The sequence below is a fragment of the Lemur catta genome, chromosome 17 (assembly GCF_020740605.2).
Source record: "Lemur catta isolate mLemCat1 chromosome 17, mLemCat1.pri, whole genome shotgun sequence".
Classification (NCBI taxonomy): domain Eukaryota; kingdom Metazoa; phylum Chordata; class Mammalia; order Primates; family Lemuridae; genus Lemur; species Lemur catta.
The window spans coordinates 24,005,499-24,030,711 of NC_059144.1; the positions used below are offsets into that span (position 1 = coordinate 24,005,499).

Genomic DNA, 25,213 nt, shown 5'->3' on the forward strand with positions numbered 1-25,213 from the left:
CTGCCTCAGGCCTTCTGAATAGCTGGAACTTCAGGCACATGCCATTGTACCCAGCTACAAAGTGCACAGCTATGCTTTTAACCAGTATGCTACATGACTTTACTTGGTTTGTGAATTAAAGTGATCATCCCACCACAAAGATTTGAGAGTAACTCTGTAGCTCTGTAGCTGAGGGAGTAGCAGATAAACCAGCTTTTATTAAAAGCAAAGGATGTTATGTCTGGTTATATTCACTTCAAGCACACATGCTCCATTAACTATTGATGGTATTAAGAACCAAAAGCAATAGTTAGGGAAATTATACACTGTAAGGTTCTCACATGGTCAAGATGTTTCCATTCATCAGCCCATTCCCTTTCTGTCAAACGGTGGTCTACCAACTCATCTTGATAGCTTCCATTTAGACCTATTAGAAATTAGAGATTAAATTTGAAGATAGTGGGAAGAATATGGTAGTACCAAATTCTACAAAGTAAATACACATGCATTTGTAAGAACTTTGAACACGCTAAGGCAATGATTCATAATGAGGTGTGGGACGAACAAAATGACATATACCCAACAAAATATCATTATTCAGGTTATATAAAGAACTCTAATAAATCAATTGTGAAAGACAAATAGCTGAAAATAAATAAAGGCAAAAGAAACAAACAGGTACCTCATAGATAAGAAACTATACATGATCCATAAACATCTAAAAAGATACTCAAACTTATAAGTAGTCAGGCAATGCAATATTCAATGAGATGACATTTTACATTTAACACATTGGAAAAAATTAAAACATCAGATAATACTAAGTGTTATCAAGGATGTGGTGCAATACAAATACTTAACCACCAAAGCTAGAGTGTATACTGGTACAACTACTTGGAAATAGCTTAGTATTACCAATAGTATTTTAGGGGGCATGGTTTTGTTACATACTGAAATATCTAGGAATGCAATGACTGTGTGAATCAAGAGTTGTCAACTGTTTTGAAAAACTCGTGTCACATATGCTAACACTGCTGATAGTCTTTGAATCATTAAAACAACACCTCTATTATCAGTCTGAATTTACAGGTATTGTATTCATAGTGATTCTGCATCAGGGCAAGAACCTGCTTATTTCATTATATCTTCTAATGTAGTCATGCCTGAGCACTAACACATTTTATTATAAGATACTTTCTTATATATTCACTTAGGATAGAATATTGGTCCTAAAATTATGGGTCTAAGATAGGCTATAACATATCTAAATTTCATTTTAGGAGAGTAAAGGCCGTGGTATAATATATTTGTTTAAAGGAGGTGGTGATGATTGGCTTGGTAACAGCTGAGTACCACTGTACGAGGGCATGTGTTTTCAAACAGGACCAGTGAAAATTAAGGAAATCTGTAATGAGCCTGAAAGACAAATGGTTGAACCTAAAAGAAACCATCAAGCTAGATGATCATCAGTTGAAGAACGCTTCAAGAGCAAAAAAAAAAATTTTTCCTAAAATTGTAGAAATACAAGTAAAATGTGATAAAAAAATGCAATTATAAGAACCAGGTGTGGTGGCATGTGTCTATAGTAAGTAAGGAGGCTGAGACAGGAGGATTGCTTGAGCCAAGGAATTCAAGTCCAACCTTGGGCAACTTAGTGAGACCCCACCTCTAATCAATCAATCAATCAATCAATGAAGTCGACAATTAAAAAAAGGCAGTTAGGCCGGGCGTGGTGGCTCACGCCTATAATCCTAGCACTCTGGGAGGCCGAGGCGGGTGGATTGCTTAAGCTCAGGAGTTCGAGACCAGCCTGAGCAAGAGCGAGACCCCGTCTCTACTAAAAATAGAAAGAAATTATCTGGCCAACTAAAATATATATATAGAAAAAAATTAGCCGGGCATGGTGGCACATGCCTGTAGTCCCAGCTACTTGGGAGGCTGAGGCAGTAGGATCGTTTAAGCCCAGGAGTTTGAGGTTGCTGTGAGCTAGGCTGACGCCATGGCACTCACTCTAGCCAGGGCAACAAAGCGAGACTCTGTCTCAAAAAAAAAAAAAAAAAAAGGCAGTTATAGCTAGTTGTTAGCACATTTCTTTTGCAAATCAAACTGGCAAAAAATGGGTATGAAGGCCGGGCGCGGTGGCTCACGCCTGTAATCCTAGCTCTGGGAGGCCGAGGCGGGTGGATCGCTCGAGGTCAGGAGTTCGAGACCAGCCTGAGCAAGAGTGAGACCCCGTCTCTACTAAAAATAGAAAGAAATTATCTGGCCAACTAAAAATATATATACAAAAAAATTAGCCGGGCATGGTGGCTCATGCCTGTAGTCCCAGCTACTAGGGAGGCTGAGGCAGTAGGATTGCTTAAGCCCAGGAGTCTGAGGTTGCTGTGAGCTAGGCTGATGCCACGGCACTCACTCTAGCCCGGGCAACAAAGTGACACTCTGTCTCAAAAAAAAAAAAAAAAAAAAAAAAAAAAATGGGTATGAATATAAACGAAAACAATAACAAGCCTAGTGTTTAACAGATGAAAAGAGGCACTGAAGGAATAGGGATTGGACACAAATATAAGCATCATAACATACTGCCAGTGCACCAAAGCTTGGGGCATCAGACAACTAGGATCCGAATCTTGTCTCTGCCACTTACTAGCTATCTGTAAAGAGGGGATAACAACTGCCTGGAAACTCTGTGAGGATTAAATGAGATAACGTAAGTACAACACAATCTGAGTGGTAACTAAGACTGAGTAGTGATGCTGAGAAAATCACAGCTGCCATAGCCTTCACCATTCAGCCACCACTGCATGAAGCAAGGGGCCCTACTGTGGTCCAAGCCTCTGCACAATGCTAGTGAGCTGAAGTCAGAAGAAGAGAGGGGCAAATGTTCTACAATTTCTTACTCTACAAGGTATCCCACAAATTGAAATGTAGGAGAAACCCTGGAAGCTGGTAACTCTGGTTCTGTGCCCTGACAGATGCTTAGCAGTTAAACTCCAAAACACCTTCTTCAGTAAACTTGCATGAGTACATGACAAAAAGCTCTATCCAAAATTGATCTCAGATGAGGTTTGTTAGGATTTTTTGTATGTTTGTTTCTTCCTAAATTTAATGGTCTCTGAGGGCCCATGTGCGAGGCAATCCAAATGTAACAACCCAGCCCACGTGGTGGTATTATCTCCATTTTAGAAATTATATTCTGAGGCTCAGAGAGCCTAAGCAACTTGCATGAGATCACAAAGCTAGTTAGGATGCAGAGCCAAGATTTAAATTTAGATATGCCTCAACTCCTGACCTAAATGTCCGTGCATGTACTTTTACCTCTAAGACTACATATTTTGCATCTTTCTTGCTTAATTTTAAAAACTTTTATTCTTAAATAAATTCAGACTTACAGAAATTGCAAGAATAGTACAAAGAAAACTCACAAACCCTTCACACAGATTTCCCAAATGTTATTATTTTATCTCATTTGCTTTTTCATTCTCTATTTTTTTCTGAACCATTTGAGAATAAATGATACCTCGTTATTCTTTATGCCAGTTTATCCCTAGAATTTGTTCAGCTTTAATCTCCACTTATCACTGCATTCATTTTGCTATTTTTCTCAAGTTGATTTTACTTTATCCAGAGTTCCCTCTTGATAGTAATCCTACTTCTATCACATGATAGCAACAAAGTATAAATTCGAATCATTATCATGCTGCTTCCGTCACTTACTAAGATTGTGGTGCCTATCACGCACTTCTCGATGTTCTAGCACCTTGTTGGGTTCCCGGTACAGGTGTGAAGTTGCAATATCTTCTAAGGTATAATGCTGAAGAGGTGGAGGAGTAGGATGGAACTGGCCCCCAGGATTCATGAGGGGTACAGTGAGAGCAGGACTATGCCGGGGAGCAGGGCTAATGGTACACACTCTCTTGGCAGGAGGCTCAGGAGCAATTGTATCTCTTTCAAAACTATTCTCTTCTCTCCTGTAGAGGAACCACAAGTGCACATCTGAGCCTGTCAACAAGTGTTCATGCAAACATTTCCTGCACACCTACGCTGTGTTACATATGATGTTATGCACTATCATAAATAGGATGACTGTATGGAAAGGCATGACATGAAGTGTGAAAGGAATTGTCTTCAAGGGCCAGGCACATCATGTAAATTGTTGATGTATTCCAGCATGAAAAGAAGGGTCAAATCCACCCAAAACTACACAGAAATATCTAAGCCTCATGAAGCAAAGGAGAGATTAAGGAGATGACATTTTCCTATGTAACAGAAATATTAAGAATTATGGGTTCAAGTATGTTTAGGAATGTTTTAAGATCAAATTTGTTACCATAGAAGTGAGTTATCAGAAAGACACAATTCTCTACATGGGAGAAAAAAGGCTCACATAACTAATTCACTTGTGACTTGGTAAGATTTTCAATCATTCAGCTTCAGAACTATAACAAGTTTTCTACTGTTGTTAAAATATTGCTTCTAGGCCTGCCCAGTTGCTCACGCCTGTAATCCCAGCACTTTGGGAAGCCGAGGCAGGAGAATTGTTTGAGGCCAGGAGTTTGAGACCAGCCTGAACAACAGAGACCTTGTCTCTACAAAAAAATTTTTTTTAAAAATTAGGGCTTGGCGTGGTGGCTCATGCCTGTAATTCAAGGACTCTGGGAGGCCAAGGCAGGAGGATTGCTTGAGGTCAGGAGTTCAAGACCAGCCTGAGCAAGAGTGAGACCCTGTCTCTACTAAAAACAGAAAAAATTAGCCAGGCGTGGTAGAACATGCATATAGTCCCAGGTGGGAGGCTGAGGCAGGAGAATCTCTGGAGCCCAGGTGGTTGGGGTTGCACTGAGCTATGATGACACGACAGCATCTACCCAGGGCAAGAAAGCAAGACTCTGTCTCAAAAAAAAAAAAAAGCTTCCTGGATAACCCATAGAATATTGTGCCAGCCACTGATACTGAATTTTAAAGAATAAATTCATAGAATTATAATCTCAGTAAAGATTCATTGGTAAGTATTAATAATTAATTGTTATACTCGTTAAAGAGTTCACAAATTAGAAAAAAATGCCTTTGACATAAAAATAATAAAAATTCTCCTTAAAATAAGGAAAAAAATGCCTTTGGCAGATTATATTTCTTAGGCTTCTGGAACAGTGGACTCACAGAATGCTCCAGAGCAGAGTTTCTTACCAGGGGTGTGTAGAGTCATCTGAAGTGTTTTTGAAAAATACTCATGTCTGGGAGCTACTCCTAGATTTTAGACTTATATGACTGCTTATTGTTGGGATAATGCAAAAATAACCTTTGAAAGTCTGAGACATTTCCTGTCTACAACCATAGCAATAAAATTCTTTCTTTTACAAGCAAAGGGAAAGGTCAGAGTTGTCCCAGAAAGGCAAGGACAACAAACCTCTTCTCTGCTCACCTCTCTGGACTGGGCCTCTTCCCGTTTCCATGTACCTCCATGAGCAGCTCAGAAGAGTCAGCAGGTGATGCGATGCTTGTGTTGAGCAGAAGGTGTTCGTGCTGAGCCAGGTACTGGGATGGGGTCTGCTTGGCTGCCCGAGCACAGTGTAGCAGTTCTCGCTGCAGCAGGGGCAGGTTAGCCTTGAAAAGAAGAGGCAGTTTTCCTAGTGTTGGGCCCTACACAACAGGGCTCAGCACCTTAAAAGGCTTTCACAAAGCAGATGATACAAAAGACAAAAGTCCTCTTCTCCTTGTCCATATGATTTTCACATGCTGCTTCGATGAGTACAGTGATATTTATTATACTGTATTCGAATTACTGGTTGACTTGTCTTTTTCCCCAACCAGATGTAAATCCTCTTAAGGAAGAGATGGTGCCATATTTACCTTCTTGGCCCAGTACTGAGTCAAAGTTCAATAAAGGTTTGTTGAACATAATAATTAAAAAAAATACATTTTTGAAGACTGGACAGTTAGAGAATCATTACTTCCTACATAGGAATAGGAGGAATTCACCTTTTCTTCTATCATTACAAGCCCTGGTTTCTCTCTTCTGAATTCCAACCCATCTCTATGGCACTATTCAACCTCCCTTCATGTTCTCTATGAGAGTTGCCAAAGAATTCTGGAAACTATGATTATTCTTCAATACAGGGTTTTGAAAAGGAGTACTGTGAGTAATGTAATATATAAAAGGATAATTAATTATGTATTGATATTTTTCCTTCTCTCATACTTAAAAAACCTGTAATGGGGAATCATATTTAAAACTCTATGCATCTTTTTTTAAAAATTTGAGACAGGATCTTGCTCTGTTGCCCCAGCTAGAGAGCAGTGGCGTCAACATAGCTCACTGCAACCTCGAATTCCTAGGATCAAGTCATCCTCCTGCCTCAGCCTCCTGAGTAGCTGGGACTACAGGCGCACGCCTCCGGGCCAGCCCATAAAACTCTATACATCTTTTAAACTTCAGAATTCTAATTCCTTCATATATACAATTTACATTTCCCATATTTATCAGAAAAATGTAAAATAACTATATTTTTCTCACCAAATTTAAAAACAATTCAGGCTAAGCCCATTAATAAAAGCCTTTATCCCAAGGGACACACAAGCAAGTGAAAGGAGAGTTTTAATACATGTAAGTAGTCATCCTTCACTGAGGGTTAATTTAGCAGGCACCATAATTAGTGATGGTTTTAAAGCAGAGATAAATTGACAAAACCCCAAATGGTAGCCAAAAAGCTGCCATAACAACCTACCTCATGCTGTTTTCCAAAATAACACAGTTAAGAATAGGAAATTTGATGATATAAAACACTTTTTAAAGTCTGTTCTATAACTTCAATCTTATTTCAACTGCAAAAACTTAATTGAAAAAAATATCATGACAGATCTTTATATTTGTGACACGTGTCCTTTGATGAATAAAAAAGATGCTAATTATTTCCTATTAACACAAATCTTTCATGATTTTGGAGTCTTGGGGAAATAATTGTCTACTGGCTCTAACATACAGAAAGGAGACCAAGATAGAACTAGCACAGCTGTTTCAGGGCTGAAAAAGGAGCCACAGACTGCTTGGAGCAGCTGAGGCTTCAATGCTATTAGAGAAAAGCCACAATGCAGGCTATGCACCTTAGACCTATGCATTTTCTTATATGTCTGATATGTGCCAATTTAAAAAGTTTTTTTTTTTTTTTTGGAGACAGAGTCTCACTGTGTTGCTCGGGCTAGAGTGAGTGCCGTGGCATCAGCCTAGCTCACAGCAACCTCAAACTTCTGGGCTTAAGCGATGCTACTGCCTCAGCCTTCCCAGTAGCTGGGACTACAGGCATGCGCCACCATGCCCGGCTAATTTTTTTCTATATATATATTTTAGTTGCCCAGATAATTTCTTTTTATTTTTAGTAGAGACGGGGTCTCACTCTTGCTGAGGCTGGTCTCGAACTCCTGACCTCGAGCAATCCACCCGCCTCAGCCTCCCAGAGTGCTAGGATTACAGGCGTGAGCCGCCGCACCCGGCCTAAAAAATTTTTAAATTTTAAAAACTGGCATCTGTACTTTAGTAAGATAATAGTACCTTTCTGATGCTATGATATTTACTTAGGAAATGAAAGTAAGGTAAAAGAAAGTGAAAGGGGCATATTTATTTGGCCAGATAGTAAATACTTTTAGGCTTTGTGACTTGAAGCAAAATTAATAATATTATATAGGTACTCAAAAAAAAAGAGAAAATAAATTTCCATAAATATTATATTGATAACATTCCAAATACAGTAACAATTGAGTATAGTTGTGGTTTTTTTTTTTTGGAAATATTTATCTACTACTAATGAAAAGAATGGAATTCTTCGTTCAGGGTGGGAAGAGGAGATAAATAACATTTAGTTTAAGTGAGGTTCAAGGTAGTATTCCCTGTCACCAAATTGACTGCAAATGTTCCTCTGTAAAAACCATTTTTAGCCATGGTACAAAAAACCATGTGGTGGGTTGGATTTGGGTCATAGTTTGCCCAACCTGGTCTCCAACATACTAGTATCTGACTCATTGCCATTGAGCTATTTTATTTATTTATCATTTTTTTAAAAAATTTCCTATCTGCTAAATGATGTGGGATGAGTTATTTTATAACTCTGTACCTTACAGATAACTGATAGCAACATAAAATAACAGTTGTCTATGGACACATAAATTATGCCCAGTAGAGGTTCAACTGACTTACTTTGCCTGGTGTAGAAAACGCTAGTTTCACTTGTGTTCACAGTCACATCAGTAATTCTGATCTATAATGTGTCTGTTCTTTAGATTCTCCTTTGAACTGGTTGTAACATCCTACTGATTCCCTCATTAATTGTGAGTTAAATAAAATCTTTGACAGTGATCATTTTTTTGTCTGTATGAGTCATAATGTTACCTATTTTTGAAAATTATTGTTTTACATGAGAAAAAGTAACTGTGCAGTGGAAAAGTGGGCAGATACTGCCTTTACCAAGTGATCAAATACTTTCAATGATGGGACTAACTAAAACCTTTTCGTCCTGATAGCATGCAGTGATACCATTTACCTGCTATTCCTGATTAAAATGCATTACCTGATTTTAATCATGACAAAGCATCAGAAAAAAACCAAATCAAGGTACATTCTATAAAGTAACTATCCTATGCTCTTCAAAAATGTCAGGATCATGAAAAGACGAGAAACTGTTTCAGATTAGAGTAGACTAAAGAGACATGACAACTAAATGCAACAGGTGATCTTGAATTAGATCCAGGACCACCCTCACCCCCAAAGTTTTTCTTTTGCTGTAAAAAGACATTAGTGGGACACTTGGTGAAATATGAATAAGGTCTATAGATAAGATAATAGTGTTGCATGAATGTTAAATTCCTGATTTGATAATTGTATTAACTGTTTAGATGTACAATATCTGTAGTTTGTTCTCAAATATTTCTGAGAAAAAAATAGAATGATATGTGGTAAAATATTAACATTTGGAGAATGTGAGTTAAGAGTATACAGGAATTTTATTGTACCATTTTGTGGCTTATTGTGAGCATGAAATTATTTTAAAATAAAAAGCTTTTTGGCCAGGCAGGGTGGCTTACACCTGTAATCCTAGCAGTCTGGGAGGCCAAGGCAGAAGGATTACTTGAGCTCAGGAGTTTGAGACCAGCCTGATCAAGAGTGAGACCCCGTCTCTACTAAAAATAGAAAAATAGCTGGGCGTGGTAGCATGCACCTGTAGTTCCAGCTACTTGGGAGGCTGAGGCAGGAGGATCACTTAAGCCCAGGAGTTGGAGGTTGCTGAGAGCTATGATGATGCCACTACATTCTAGCCAGGGCAACAGAGCAAGACTGTCTCAAAAAAAGCTTTTTAAAAGGGGCACATTCCATATAAATATAACACTGCCTCACTTATCACATAAGCATGATAATTTAGGACATTGTCCCCAAAAGTTATGTTCCAGAGAGCATAAATTGCACCAAAGGATATTATTAGAAACTAGACTGAGGCTTTAGAAGATACAAACATTGCCTTCCTACATCTTCTCCTGACTTTAGAGTAAGTCCAAATTGCAAAGCATCTCCTCTAAGATAACGCACACCCTTCACGCTCTGCTCTGGCCATACCCAAAAGATTTAGTGCTCAGTTATTTCCTCTGCCAAGAACCCACCCACCACCCCAACCCCACCCTCCTAGCCCAATCACCACCTGCTCCCTCCTGCACACAGACCACAACTCAAGCCTTTTGCAATTCCCATCTCATCAAGCATGAGGCTTATCTGCAGATTATACTAACACCTCTCTTCCAGCCCAAAATATAAGAAAGATATAAAAAACATGGCAAGCCACCCTGATTTAGATCACAGAACAGAGATCAGTAGATCTTGAGGAATGGTGAAGATAAATTACATTCAGTAGTTATCTGATAGAATTACCTTGAGAAATGGAATCACAAAAGGACGAAGAGGAAAGTTTGTGGCCTCTTGGAGCTTACAATGGAATTCTTCAATTGTCACTGTTGAGTTCTGAAAAGATAAATAACTTTGTTCAACTTCTAAAACCGGACACTGGCTTACAATGCTGAACTCTTTTAAATCATAAGGAAACGGATAATTCCAAGAGCACTATTATGAACTCAGACCCCTCTCAAAAATTAACTAAATTCTATTTCCTTTATAACAGAAATTCAGCCTCCTTGATTCTCTTCTCCACCACCCCAAATCTAGATTCTCTCCTTTATCCAGCAGCCTGGGTTGTAGAATAGGGCACTGCCTTCCTCACTACTCATGAAGTGACACACTCGTATCACATAAAGATGGGCTAACACGCAGGAAGGAGGACAGGATGCTTTTATTGGAGGTAAATCTTAAAGAATTTGATTTAGAAATATTGGGAACTGGCAATACTTCCCTTATAAACATTGACAGTTAAACACCACTCAGTTGTCAACGTCAGAAAAATCATTCCTTTATACCACAGGTTCACCATGCTCAGTACAAAAAGAAAAATGTGTGCCTTGCAAATTCTAAAGAAACTCTATATGCAAGAGGAGCTAAACAATGTAATCCCTTTGATACTATTTAGATGATGAAACTTATAATTTTACAAATTATTATTTTGAAAATTAAACTTGCTACTTCTCTATTCTCTTTGGTTAAAAAACAACGCACCAGGCACTGAATATATTAAATTATAGAACTTTGTATTAACTCAGCCGGACCCCAGGGGGTCTGCTGAAACCAGTTTTAAGACAAATCCAAAGCTGTTTATTGGAATTAAATCAACACCTTAAACAATAAGGTAAACATTACAGATTTTGTTTCTTTGATAAACAGTTGTCAGGAAATCTAAAATTCAACAGTGTTATACAAGTTATACAATAACTAATTTAGTCTGTAGAACTTGCCACATATTACTATAGGTTTGAGAATAAGCAGAAATATCCACAACTTCTCTGCTAGCTTTAGATCCGAGCCACACACTGAGGAAGCTGTCAACAGTGATGCTGTACTTACCACCAATGCCAGAACAAGAGTCCGCACCTTCTCCCCAATCTCAGGTGAGATGTCATTGCCAAACTGTTGCAGAGTAGTGAGAAAGCGTTTCAATTTGCTGAGCTGCCGAGCACCGCAAGTGGCTGGCAACTGCTGGTTTGTTAGCGAAGAAGATGTAGAAGAGGCAGGACCATTGCTGAATCTCTGTGGTGGTGATGGGGCACCATTGAGGGTAGGAGGAGAATGGTTGATTCCATTGCTTACTAAAAGAAAGCCAAAATGAAAGACTCAGTTTCAGTGCAAAATATAAGGACCTTCATTAATTTCTTCTTGTTTGCACTTCTTCATTTATTCAATTTTGTGAAGCACATGTTCAAGGAGCATACAAAACTGTTTCTGTCCTCGAGGAGATTGCTGTTTAATGAGATGGACTATCAGGTAGAAATGGTTACAGAGTAACACAGAAGTGTTAAAAAAGAAGTGTAGAGTGCCACAAGAGCACAGAGAAGGGACATCTAATTCTACAGGGGGTATGGGCAGGGATGGGTAGTTTTAAGAAAGACTTCTTGCCGGGAGTGGTGGCTCATGCCTGTAATCCTAGCACTCTGGGAGGCTCAGGCGGGCAGATTGTTTGAGCTCAGGAGTTCGAGACCAGCCTGAGCAAGAGCAAGACCCTATCTCTACTAAAAATAGAAAGAAATTATATGGACGGCTAAATATATATATGTGTGTGTGTGTGTGTGTGTGTGTATATATATACACACACACACGTGTATATATATAAAAATTAGCTGGCGCATGCCTGTAGTCCCAGCTACTCGGGAGGCTAAGGCAGGAGGATTGCCTGAGCCCAGGAGTCTGAGGTTGCTGTGAGATAGGCTGATGCCACGGCACTCTAGCCTGGGCAAGAGTGAGACTCTGTCTCAAAAAAAAAAAAAAAAAGAAAAAGAAAAGAAAGACTTCTTGCAACAGGTAGTGCTTGATATGAGTGTGGGACAATAAATCTTTCCAGTGACTAGACACTCATGCCCATCTTTTATATCACATCGCCTTCTCAACCTCAGGATCCTACAGACACTAAGCAGTCAATTAGAAGGTAGCATGTGAGCAAGACAACCAGAGTTATGATAATGTGGGGGATATTTTTCTAGGCTATAGATTTAATGACTTATTCCAACAAAAAGGTATACATCTCTTTGAGCATTCAGAATACTAATGTCCATTAGAGTCACTTTCTCTCTGCCTTAACAGTGCTAGATTAATACTGCCAAATTCTTGGTCATTTAAGTAAAGTATCTTCAGGACTTCATACAGGAAGGACATTCCTATTTTCTTTGTGTGTGTGTGCTTTTTTTTTTTAGAGATGAGGTCTCACTATGCTTCCTAGGCTGGTCTCAAACTCCCATCCTCAAGTGGTCCTCCTGCCTTCACCTCCTAAAGTGCTGGGATTACAGGGGTGAGCCACCGCATATAAAATGGGGCCCCATTTTATATTTTTGATAAAATTGTAAAAATGTAATTATAGTCACTTCTTGGTAGTTTTAATTTGGAAAACAATCCTAGACCTACATTTTTGGTGGCATGATGTAAAAACTTCCTTTGTCACTGAACAGTGAGATAAAACGACCTAGTACTTAAGTGTCAATCCGTTTTCATGTAATCATATCCATGCTTGAAAATTTAAGGTGAAACTGTATCTAAAAATGTAAGAAATAATTTAAATCAACTAGCCTGAGCAAGAGCGACACCCCGTCTCTACTAAAAATAGAAAGAAATTATATGGATAACTAAATATATATATATAAAGTTAGCCAGGCATGGTGGCGCATGCCTGTAGTCCCAGCTACCTGGGAGGCTGAGGCAGGAGTATCACTTGAGCCCAAGAGTTTGGGGTTGATGTGAGCTGTGATGACATCACTGTACTCTAGCCTAGGCAACAGAGTGAGACTCTGTCTTAAAAAAAAAAAAAAAGAAAGAAAGAAAAAGAGCATTCTTTGTCATGTGCTGTTGCTCCACGTTAAGGTAGACCCTAGTAGATTTACTAAATCTTCTCCGTGCTGTTTATATACATGCTTCCACTATTTTACTTCCCAACTTATACTTATTTCTTTCTATATTTGAACTGCCTTAATAGACTGTGGACTTCTTGATGAGTAGTACCTTACACATCTGTGTATACTGTAATTAAGTTTTATAAACTATGTACACTGTATATACTTTTGCTTTGTTCATTTGCTAGCAGAGGGTAAGTGTTCAGAAAAATGCTGCTTAACGATTCATTGCAAAAAATACTAACACTCTGAGAAAAAGAGAGTAAGTTCTCTTCTGTGTCTTCCATTAAAGGAGATTACTAAAACTACTGGAAAGGAAAGCTCAACACTTAACCTCAGCAATCCAGAAAATTAGTTACAATGATCTGCCATTTCTTTGTTTTCACAGAAAAGTCAAATGCCATTGGAAAACTGCCCTCTTTTGAAGCAACCCATAAAAATAATACATTACTGCGCTTTTAGCCACCCTGACATGCAGAAAGGCTTTTTTATAGCCTCTTTCATAAAACTGTATGATCACATTTTCTGAAATAAAACATATCCACCTCCAAGTTGCCAAATATGGAGGTACAAAGGACTGAATTTATATACGTGTATACCTATTATCTGTGTCCTAAAATCCAAATGATAGCTGGGATTTAAATCTATTTCATTTCAAGATAGTACCTGTATCCTAAGGCTGTTTAACTTTGAGATAGAAATTAGAATTTAAGAAAAAGGAAGTCAAACTTTATTTCATTCATTCTGGCTCAAACTGAGGCTGCAGTTGCCAGTAACTCAATTTCAAATGTTTTGGGAAAATAATAATTAAACTTTCTATTAAAGCTGGATATTTTACATTCTCTTCTCTTGCTTTTTAAAGTGATAAACACACAAAACACAAATTTTTGAGCACAGATAGTATGCAAGTTTGTGTAATGGCATTTAAATAAAACAATACATATGGCATCTAGCGCAGTGCTCTGACACTTTTTGGGCATTCCACAAATAGCAAGTGTGTTCTAGTTTATGAGGCAAAATATCTGCAAGAGAGTCAGTGTGAACTGGGGGTGGCAGCATGTGCATGGGAAGGCAGAACTCAAATTAAAATCAAGACATGTATGTCTTATAAGTCTAGATTTTAAACTGAAGTTTGGGGTTTTCTGGAAGTATAATGTATACATATGACTGAAATTGCCGAATCATAGGGTATGTGGAAACTCAGCTTTAGTACATTTTGCCAAACAATTTCCAAAAGTGGTTGTTCCAAATTACACTCCAACCAGCAATGTATGAGTGCTCAAGTTGCTGCATATGTATTTATAAAAACTTGATAATTCTTTCTCATTTTGAACATTCTGGTGGGTGTATCACATTGGGTTTTAGTTTGCATTTGATGGCTAGTGGGGTTGAACAACTTATTACACATTTATTAGCTAATATAATTATTATGGACTGAAATATGTCCTCCCATCTCCCAACTCCCAATTCATATGTTGAAGTCCTAACCCCTTGTGCCTCAGAATGTGATTGTATTTGGAGACAGAGGTATAAAGAGGTAATTAAAGTTAACTGAAGTCATATGGGGGGTCCCTAATCCAATATGACTGATATCCTTATAAGTAGGAGAAGAGATACTAAGGATACACGCACAAAAAAAGGAAAAGGCCATGTGAGGACATAGCAAGAAGGTAAGGCCAAGGAGAAAGGCTTCAGGGCAAACCAAACCTGCCAACACTTTGATCTTTGAATTCTACCTTCCAGAATTGTGAGACAATTAATAAAAACACATTGTTTAAGCCACAGAGTCTGTAGTATTTAGTTTATGGCAGCTCTAGCAAACTAATGCAACAATATTCTCTTTTGTAACGACCTTACTTACCATGACAGACCTGGAACATTTTTAGACCTACTTCTGTAATTTTATGAAACTTAGAATACTTTGAATCATATAAATCAATATAATAATTTAAATATATTATTGTTAGAGTCAAAGAAATAAAAAGAGTTATTTAACAGCCAAAGAGTATGAAAACAAAATATTTAAACCACTAAGTATCCAAATACCTAAGCTAAATACTATTCTCAGAGTGAATAAACAATAGAAGTAAGAAACAACAATTTGTATCTATCTGTATTTTTAATAGCATTTTGAAAATGCCTGAATAGTACATACTGAAGGCTTAATGGAAATCAATCACTTAGATCCAAATGTTGCTCTGAACTACAAACCCAAATAATTAAAAGGACTCACATGCTGTAGGGGTAAAGGACACTGGCCTCGGTCCTCCAGGATTTATTGGTGGGAGGGGTGGCATGGTGGGAGGTGAGGATCTGGACTGTATCTTCACTTCCACAGGCGACCCAGGCATTGCTGGCACCCTTTTCTCAGGACCAACTGCAGAGAATAAAAGAAATGGAGGTCAGAATTTTCTATAAGATAACACAAATAGCAATAATAATTTGAAATACTAACATATTTTCCTAGAAGACTGGGAAGTTACGAAGATGCTTAGTATAATGGGTTGAATAGTGCTCCCCCCTCCATGTCCTAACATCTGGAACTGCAAATGTTACTTTATTTGCAAAAAGGGCCTTTGAAGATATAATTGAGTTAAGGATCCTGGGAGGAGATCATCCTGGATTATCTAGGTGGGCTCCAAATCCAATCTGAATGGTGTCCTTAAAGAAAAGAAACACATACACAGAGGGAAACCGATGTGAAGACAGTCACAAAGAGGGAACGCCATATGATAGAGGCAGAGACTGGAGTGATGCATCTATAAACAAGGAATGCTAAGGACTGTTGACAACCACCAGAAGCTAGGAAGCATGGAATACATATTCCTCTGAAGCCCCAAGAAGGAATCCACCTGGATGATACCTTGATTTTGGACTTCTGGCTTCCTAAACTGTGAGAGAATAAACTTTTATTGTCTTAAGCCACCCAGTTTGTGGTACTTTGTTAAATCAACCCTAGAAACTAAAACCAGGGAACAAGAACAAGGGGTAACATGAACTGAAAGTTAACAGTCCAGATAGATGGTGGCTGAGAAAGGAAGAAACCAGGTTACAAATTTAGCTTCCTTTAGATGCATTCCTTTTTGACTTCTCCATATAAATGAATCAAATTAGTAGGGGGGAAAGTTAATGTGGGAACTATCTAGACTGGTAGGCCTCAACCGCATGTCATAGAAATAGAATCATAATCAGTTGTATACAAATTATTATTAATGACGAAGTACTAAATTTTAACATATACCAACTATACCACATAGGAAAAAAGAGGTGGAGCCAATATTCTGACATCAGGCATGTAAATGTCATTTGTTCAAAAAGACGAAAAGTAGAGCTGATTCTAAACTAAGCAGAGGCTACTTCACACTAAATGGCAACGAAATTCCAGAAAGAGAAATCAGATAAAATTAATGACGTTAGAATTAGGCCCAGGCCAGTATGAATCAGACTTGATGCTGAGAAGTAACATTTGAATATCTTTAAGAAGTTATTTTTCCCTATCAAAAGGAACTTGTTACATACTTGGTTAATAATAGGGCCAGGGCTACCATAACCATGTTTAAATTGAGCTATGTTTCTCAGTGACTCTAAGCTTTTCACTTAAGTACCATGTATTCATTCTCTAATAACTGCTGAATTCAATTTTAAAGTGCAAGAAATGGTCAGCAAAGGTTCATATGAGAATATTATGTCAAAGTTTCCTTTCTGTGAGAGCACGGCTATAAAGGCAACACAAAGACTGTTCACAATACTGGCAACAAGGCACATCTTTGCACATTCACAGGACACTTTTTAATGAGAAAAATATCTATTATTCTCATTTTCAAAAACTATTTTTATGCTTGTCTGCAGTGGCCACATTTTGGAAAGAGATAAAATGAATAATGAAAGTCAATCAAGGAAGCAGTGCCCTCAGGTTATAAATCCCCTGACAAAAATGTGCAGCTCTCTGAGAACCACGTGGGGCAACACTCCGCCAACCCTTCCCATTGCTCTGTTCAGGACAATTTCTTTGTGCAATTGATGGTCGTCCTGTCTGATTAGTGGACTATGAGCTGTTGCTCTTGCCTTTTTCTCCCTGACAGTATTTCCTCAATGCCCTTCAGAGAGCAGTTGACACATTTCCAGCTTTTCCATCTGGGGCCCAGCTTTCTGGAGGGGGTGTGGGAGAAGGGAAGGAAGGAACTGACAGTTGTCTCGCACTGTAATGTGTTGTGTATAGTGTGCAACAACCTAGAGGGAGCCTTTCTGCAGACCACCTGCCTTTATAGCAAGGGCGCCAAAGGCCTGAGGAGGGCTCAGCAGTGAGATGTGTTTTAACATTCAGCACTTGGCAGAATAAAAAAGTTGGAGCAGCCCAACTGCAGAACACTGAACTGTATGCTCTTACCAAATGAAAGCTTAGATAGTGGGCACAACCCAGCCACTAGAGTACTGTTTACAGATTACTACTGCCTGTTTCTTGTTCATTTCATTACTCATAAACGTGCAACACCAGTGTTATTCCTCATATTTCAAGCAATAATAAAGCAAAAAAAGGCACAGGTATGGAAACCAAGAGATTTGGTGTGACTCTTCATTCTGTTATTCACAAGCTATATGAATTTTAGTAAATCATTTCTGGGTCTCATTTTAAACATATATAAAATAAGTAATGAGATCAACCTGATAGGAAAGATATAAGGATTACATCTTTATGCCAGACTAGTGTTAGGCATAAAGAGGGTGCTCAACAAACAGTAATGATGTTTAGAATATAGGAATCCTGGTATCAAATCCTAAATTTACCACTTAGCTAGGCATGTGACCATGGCCCAAGTTAATATTATGTTTCCTGTGGAAAATGGGTTTACTATCAACAATTTGTCCATTTAACCTCATAAATACTGTGCTGAATAACCGCAGAATTAACAGTTGCAAAGGCACCAAGTACAAGGTAAGGTGGTATTTTTCTTAGTGGCTGCGTTGCATGAACGCCTTTCATAGTGTGAGAGATCTACCTGAATATTAATAGTTTATAACATGATAAATTCAGCATTGCTCAGACAATGGGTGAGTTCCAAACACCTTCATCCCAAAGCAGGCCTTCTAACCCTTTGCTTGGGGACAAAGTAGGATCAGAGTAACTCTCTGTAGAATTATGACTGTGACATGCTTTATGACATCACTGTTAGAGATTTTTTTCCTGAAGTTTTATAAAACTGATGGTTATGTTATATTCCAGCTGAATCCCTTGAAAGAACCAACCATATCTTGAAATCTTTTCAAACCCCAGAGAAACTTACATAAATTTAGTTCAGGGAAAAGAAATCCCTTTCTCTCAAGTGTGTCTTGAACCTATAAACACCACTGCTTGGCTATCAAGCAGCCATAAAGTATTTGGTCCTAGAAAATAAAAATAACCCTTAGTTTTGTCATAAAGTTCCAACTCAATTCTAAAAATGGATTCTAAGATCCAAAGTAACTGACAACTTAGTCACCCTATGAGTTTGTGCTTTATTTTTAATATATTTAAATAAATATATACATATATATTAAAAAATAAAACCCAGACATGACCACATGTATTACAAAATTAATGATGTTTCAATATCTAACCATGGAAAGCCAAAGAACTTGATGACCCCATGTGGAAAAGTATGTCTCAATATTATTTCTTCACTGTGCAATATGCTAAGGATGTCATGAAAATGGAAAACAGATGAAAGAGAGAGCAAAGTAATAAACAGCTCTCTGTATGATAGCAGTGATATTTTTTCCTACATAGGAGTTTGAAGAATCAAACATGGAACTAAATAACAGAACTATTCTATAGTTCCAAGAAAAAGTAATATTAAACATAACAATAGTCCCCCCTTATCTGTGGTTTCCCTTTCCATGGTTTCAGTTATCTGCAGTCAACCACAGTCCAAAAATATTAAATGAAAGATTCCAGAAATAAACAATTCATAAGCTTTAAGTTGTGCACTATTCTGAGTAATGTGATAAAATCTCACACCATCCCACCTGGGACGTGAATCATCCCTTCTCCAGCCTATCGACAGTACCTGCCTGTTGGTCACTTAGTAGCCCTCTGGTGATCAGAACATCTGTGGGGTATCATACTGCCTGTGTTCAAACAACCCTTATTTTACATAATAATGGCCTCAAAGTGCAAGAATAATGATGCTGGCAATTTGGATATGCCAAAGAGAAGCTGTAAAGTGCTTCCTCCAAGTGAAAAGGGTGAAAGTTCTTAATAAGAAAAAAATTGTATGCTGAGGTTGCTAAGATTTACGGTAAGAATGAATCTTCTATCTCTGACATTGTGAAGAAGGAAAACGAAATCCATGCTAGTTTTGCTCAAACTGCAAAAGTTACTGCCATAGTGCTTATCAAGGCTGAATTAGGATGGAAAAGTCATATGTTATATATAAGGTTCAGTACTATCTACGGTTTTAGGCATCCATGACTGACCTGAAGGTCAGTCAGAAGTTCTGTGTCCTGGACTTCAGACTGCTGTCTGAAGGGCGGAGCAGTTTTGGGGACTGAGCCCTTATCCTGTATGATCTGATGCTATTTCCAGGTAGATAATGTTTGAATTGAAATAGAGGACACCCAGGTGGTGTTCACTGCTTGGTGTATGTGGGGAAAACTCTCACATTCAGTCACAGAAGTCTTCTCCTGTATAGATGATTACTGTGGTGTGAGAGCAGAGGACGAACAGTTTTGGAATTTTTCCCAAAGCACCATCTCTTGATGGATGAACAGGGACTCAGATGATGGAGTAGCCTCAGGTTAGAAGGTTTAAGGTGGAATGTACTCTGAAGAAACTTGTACTTAAATCCACATTGCAAAGGTGACATCCATGCCTTTCATTATGTCCTTCACCTCTCCTAAGTCCCAACCAACTCTTGGTTAGTCCCATTTTTACCTAATCCAGTTCAGGGAATTAAAGTAGGATTCCAATTATGTGACTCTCACACACACACACACACACACACACACACACACACACACACACACACACACACACACACACACACACACATACTTTTAGAAGTCAGAAAGGATACACAATAAATTGGTCGATGTACTTATCCTGGGAGAGGGAGGGTGAGGGAGTTGTAAGCTTGTTCATTTTCTAATTAAAATACTTGTATAACGGTCAAGTTTTTTTCCTTTTATAATAATAAAAAAGCTATCTTCACTTTGGGGGGGAGCATGTAACACTTACAAAAGTCAGGAAGAGTATCTAAATCAAATCAAGGAAATGCTGATTATAGTAACAAAATAAATACCAGAACAAAAGGAAGAATACATACAGGAAGAGAATATTGTAATTTTATCTTCATCAAAAAGGGGCAGAAAATATTCTTCTTCACTCAGCTTTTTAAAAAACACATACACATTCTGAATGTCATAATTGGTGATCTCAACTACACAAGCACGAAACTCCCAGACCCACAGAGCCTGTGATACATCTCTTAAGTCTGTCTAATTTTTGGAAGAACCTCAAAGATGACTGGGCATAGCTACGAAGGATCGTCTGGTTCATGAATATACTAATTTCCTCCCAAGTTACCTCTGTTCTCTGTCTTTTATCAGTGCCATGAGACCTCAGACATAGAGACACACAGAATACATAAATATCTCTTTTACAACTGATAACAACAAACAACCCAATTTTAGGAATCGGCAAAAAAGATTTAAAGGACAATTCCCAAAAGAAGATATACAAGTGACTGATATTTGTATACTAAAAGATGCTCAACATACTAGTCATCAAAAAACCCCACAAATTATAACACACCAACAAGGGAACAGAATACCGATAAATATCCCTAACAACATGGATAAATGTCAAAAGCATTAGGGTAAGTGAAAGACGCCAGACATCAAAAACTACATAGTGCATTATCACATTTATATGAAACTTTAGACAAAACTAGTTACAGAAAGCAGATCAGTGGGAAGAAAGTGAATATAAAGGGGCACATAAGAGGGCATGGTAAATATTTGTATAGTGATTAGAAATGTTCTACATCTTGATTGTAATGTGGTACGCAACTATATACAACAGCCAAAACTCCAACTGTATACACATAAAATGGGTAAGTTTTATTGTATATAAATTATACCATAATTTATGAGAAAGATGAGAAAAAAATTAGTAAACCAAATCCAACAATGTATTCTTTAGAAAATGATGATCAAGTTGAGTTCATCCAAGAACACAAAGATAATTTAATAGTCAAAAATCCAATAAAATTCACCATATTAACAGATTAAAAAATAAAATCTGAGGATCATCCCAATAATTACAGACAAAGCATTTGGTAAAACCCACTTCCACTCATGAATATAAACAAAACTAGACACAGATCACTTCCTTAATCTGATAAATGGTCTCTTCCAAAAACCTATATAAAATCTCATACTTATTGATGAAATATTAGAAGCATTCCTTTCAACTCAGAAAGCAGGTAAAGATCTACAGTATCAATGCTTCTAGTCAACATTTACTCAAGATTTAAGACATAGTAGTAGAACAGTAGTAAAAAGAAACAAAATGTTTAGGATTAGAAAGAAAAAAACAAAACTGTCATTTTGTACAAAACAGATAATTTTATATACAGAAAATTCAAGAGAAATCTATCACCCAATTATTAGGATTATTATGCAGGTTCAGTAAAGTTGCTAAAGAGAAGTCCAATCTCTTAAAAAATTAGTTGCATTCCTACACACCAACAAACAGAAACCGTAATTTCAAAAAGATTCAAATATACAACAAAACTACCTAGGAACAAATTTAACCCAAGACCTTTACAAAGAATATAACATAAGCAGATTGAAAGACAAAAGGAGACGTACATAACTGGAGAGATCTATTGTACTTATAGATGGAAAGACTCACTATCACAATTATTTTATTTCTCTTTATTTTGGTATATAAATTCAACACAATTCTTACTACAATTAGCAAGATTTCTAGTGTAACTTGAGCAGATAATAAAATTTATGTAGAAAAGTAACATGCTAAATGTCCAGCAACAAATGAATGAGTTGAGGTATGCTTATAAATCAAATAATCAATACTGTTAAAATAAGTGAACTAGGGCCACATGTACCAAAAAGATAATGCAGTAATATTGGGTTAAAAAAAAAAAAAAGGTTGCAGGAAAAATATATGGATAGTGACGTTTCTATAAAGTCTAAAAACATAAAGAACAATTTACATATGTTAAGGGAGACATGTATTTGTAGTAAAATATAAAAACATGCTAGAGAATAATAAACTTCAAGTTCAGGATAATGACTGCTTCTGCAAAGGGAAGGAAATGGATGGAATCAGGCACAAAGATCTGACACAAAAAATATGACAAAACATTAAGATCTGACAAAGCTAACAGAGGGTATATGAGTTTATTATACTGTGCTTTTGTCTTATTCTGTAAGCTTGAAATATTTCATAAGAAAGAAGAGAAAAATGGCGAGAATGTAATACAGGGAGACTAACTAATGAGTTGTTACAGTGAGAGATGATGGTGGCCTGAGATGGGAATAGTAATAGGAATGGAAGCAGGGCTGAATTTCAAAAACATTTAGAATTAAAATATAGAAGACTTATTGATAGATTAGCTGTGGAGGTTAAGAGAAATGCATGAGTCAGGGTAACACCTGGAATTACTGACCAAGAAGAGGGAGAATATATTGGAGGGGGAGATGATAGGTTCGGTACAGGACATACTGTTTTTATGGTGCCTCTAAGATAGTCAAGTGGAGATTCCCCATTGATAGTTAAATCCAGAAATTTGGAGTTGAAAATAGTAGTGTGGTCTAGAACTGGAAGTTACCAGTATAAACATGAAGAAATTCCAGCTATGTGAGATTGAGAGGAAATGGTATGGTATTTTAAAATACAACTAGATTAAATTTTGTCTGCTGGTTTTTAGAGCCTGATGACTTTTACTCCATATTCAGTGTTGATAAAGAATAGCTAGTAACTATTATACATTAAATCTTCTTTTATACACTTTGTTTGTTCAGATCATCAAGATAGTAACCCTTTTCTTTGGATGCGTCATAAAGTCGAAGATTATAATATGTTTACAAGCCCCTAAACCTCATCATTTTCCATTTTCTACAATTTTGTTTATGCTGTTCCACAGAAATTCTGCTTTACATTTGTTTGCTGATTATTTCCAGCTTCTAATTCTAGAAAACCAGGCTCTACTACCCAAAGCCACCTTCCATCTAAACCAAAGCCTTTTTTGGACAACCCCATTCACAAAGACAGGAAAGGAGGACAGGAAAAGAAACATGGTAAGAAAGATGTTACTTTCCTAGACTGAAATATGAAAAACAGTAGGGTTGGTTTTTGTGAGATTGTTCTTTTTGGTATATCAGTTGTCTAGGGCTATCACACCAAAGTACCATAGACTGGGTATCATAAACAACAGAAATTTACTTTCTCACAATTCTGGAGGCTAGAAGCCTGAGATCAAGGTATAAGCAGGGTTAGTTTCTTCTGAGGCCTTTCTCCTGGGCTTACAGATGGCTGTCTTCGTGTCTTCACATAGTGTTCCCATGTGCATATGTGCCCAAATTTCCTCTTCTTGTAAGGACACCAGTTATAAAGGATTAGGACCCACCCTAAAGACCACCTTATTTTAACTTTATTACCCCTCTAAAGACTCTATCTCCAAATAGGGTCATATTCTGAGGTATTGGGGGTTAGGACTTAATATATGAATTTTGAGGGGTGAGGGGACATGATTCAGCACATCACAGCAGGGGTGGTGGGGGGAGAGAGAACACAGTTAAATAAGGAGTCTGAGCAACTTTTCCTAAATCAATGTTTAGTATTTTTTCATCTATTCATTCAAAAATATTTGAATAACTACTAGGTCTCCCACTGCTGAGGATAGAGCAGTAAATAAAACAAGAATAAATACAAAAAATAGAAGTCAAGTAACAGTTTTGAGGTTTTTAGCCTGAGCAACTGGAAGGATGGAGTTCCCATTTACTGAGAAGGAGAAAATGGGAAAGGAAGATTGAGGGGTGGGGCAGTTGGAGATCAGGACTAACTCTCAAATGCCTAGTAGATATTCTAATAGAGATGTTGGATAGGCGGTTGGATATAAAAGTCTGGAGCTGAGGCCTGGGGTAGGTAAGTCTGAGCTTGTGAATGTTGTCACTAATGGTATATAGATCCTATTTAAAGTCTGAGACCAGATAACTTAGAATAGAGGTTCAAGGACTGATCTCAAGGTATCCCAATTTTTAGAGATCACAGAAGACAAGAAACTTCTTTAAAAAAGGAGACTGAAAGAGAGCGGCCAGGAAAATTAGGGGAAAAACCAGAAGCCCAAGTAAAGAAGTAGCATCTGTTGGAATGTAGGCACTATAAATTTCAAGACTAAATATATGAATAATCATATAAGCATATATGCTAGCTGTTTAGGTTTTTATAATGATTAGACTTATGATTAATAAAATATCTTTTTAAACCTACTTATTTTAAAACTTGCTTTTGTTAAAGTATCAGTGAGAATATAGCTACAAAGAAGGTAAAAACAAGTATAAAATTATTTGTAACAAATGATATAAAAACATTTAAATCCCAAATCTTTCTTAGGACAAATACAATGGCTATTGTACTTCAGGCCAGATGAGAGTTAATACAAAATTTTCCTTCCTCCCTCAATTTAAGATCATCTCTTAGCTGAAACAGAATATACAGTAAATATGAAAAGCCTGTTTGCAGCAAAAGATGAAAAGGGCAGTTCAGCAAATAAACCAAATTACAGACCAGCTGAGAATTTATGTTCTTGAGTAGTCAAAGGCAGACTACTGTGGAAAAAAGAAGACTGGGCATGAAACTGGAAGATGTGATTCTGAATCCTGATTCTTCTGCTAATTTATCAGCTACTGTGCAGCCCTAGACAAATCACACCAGACCCACAGTTTCCTCAGGCAGGTACTGAAAAGTAAATAAAGTAACAGATTTCAAAAATGACTGTATTAGACTATTCAAGTATAAGGTATTATCTGACAGCTATCCACCAGGAATGCATTAACAATCATTCTGCCACTATAGGTTGAAAGTAACTAAAGGGTCTTTCCTAATGCTAATGATTTTAATATTTAAAGATATGTTGTAATTGGCAGCCAACATTAAAACCCTGTTGATAACCTTAATGCAAGTTAAAAGCAGCAGCAACACAGCTGACCTGATAATGTA

At 37.4% G+C, this 25,213-nt stretch overlaps 1 protein-coding gene across 3 annotated transcripts in view; it reads right to left on the reverse strand.

The window, feature by feature from the left end:
* The window catches only part of CBFA2T2 (CBFA2/RUNX1 partner transcriptional co-repressor 2), a 32,628-nt gene extending 17,231 nt beyond the window's left edge, over positions 1-15,397 (reverse strand). For all 3 annotated transcript variants that reach the window (XM_045528812.1, XM_045528810.1, XM_045528809.1), the window contains exons 1-6: positions 15,224-15,397; positions 10,961-11,202; positions 9,881-9,970; positions 5,396-5,577; positions 3,694-3,947; positions 321-406 (exon numbers count right to left, since the gene is read on the reverse strand). In XM_045528812.1, coding sequence (XP_045384768.1) covers positions 321-406; positions 3,694-3,947; positions 5,396-5,577; positions 9,881-9,970; positions 10,961-11,202; positions 15,224-15,341 — 972 coding nt within the window. In that variant the 5' untranslated portion in view covers positions 15,342-15,397. The remainder of the gene's footprint in view (positions 1-320; positions 407-3,693; positions 3,948-5,395; positions 5,578-9,880; positions 9,971-10,960; positions 11,203-15,223) is intronic.
* Between the last annotated feature and the right edge of the window lie 9,816 nt (positions 15,398-25,213).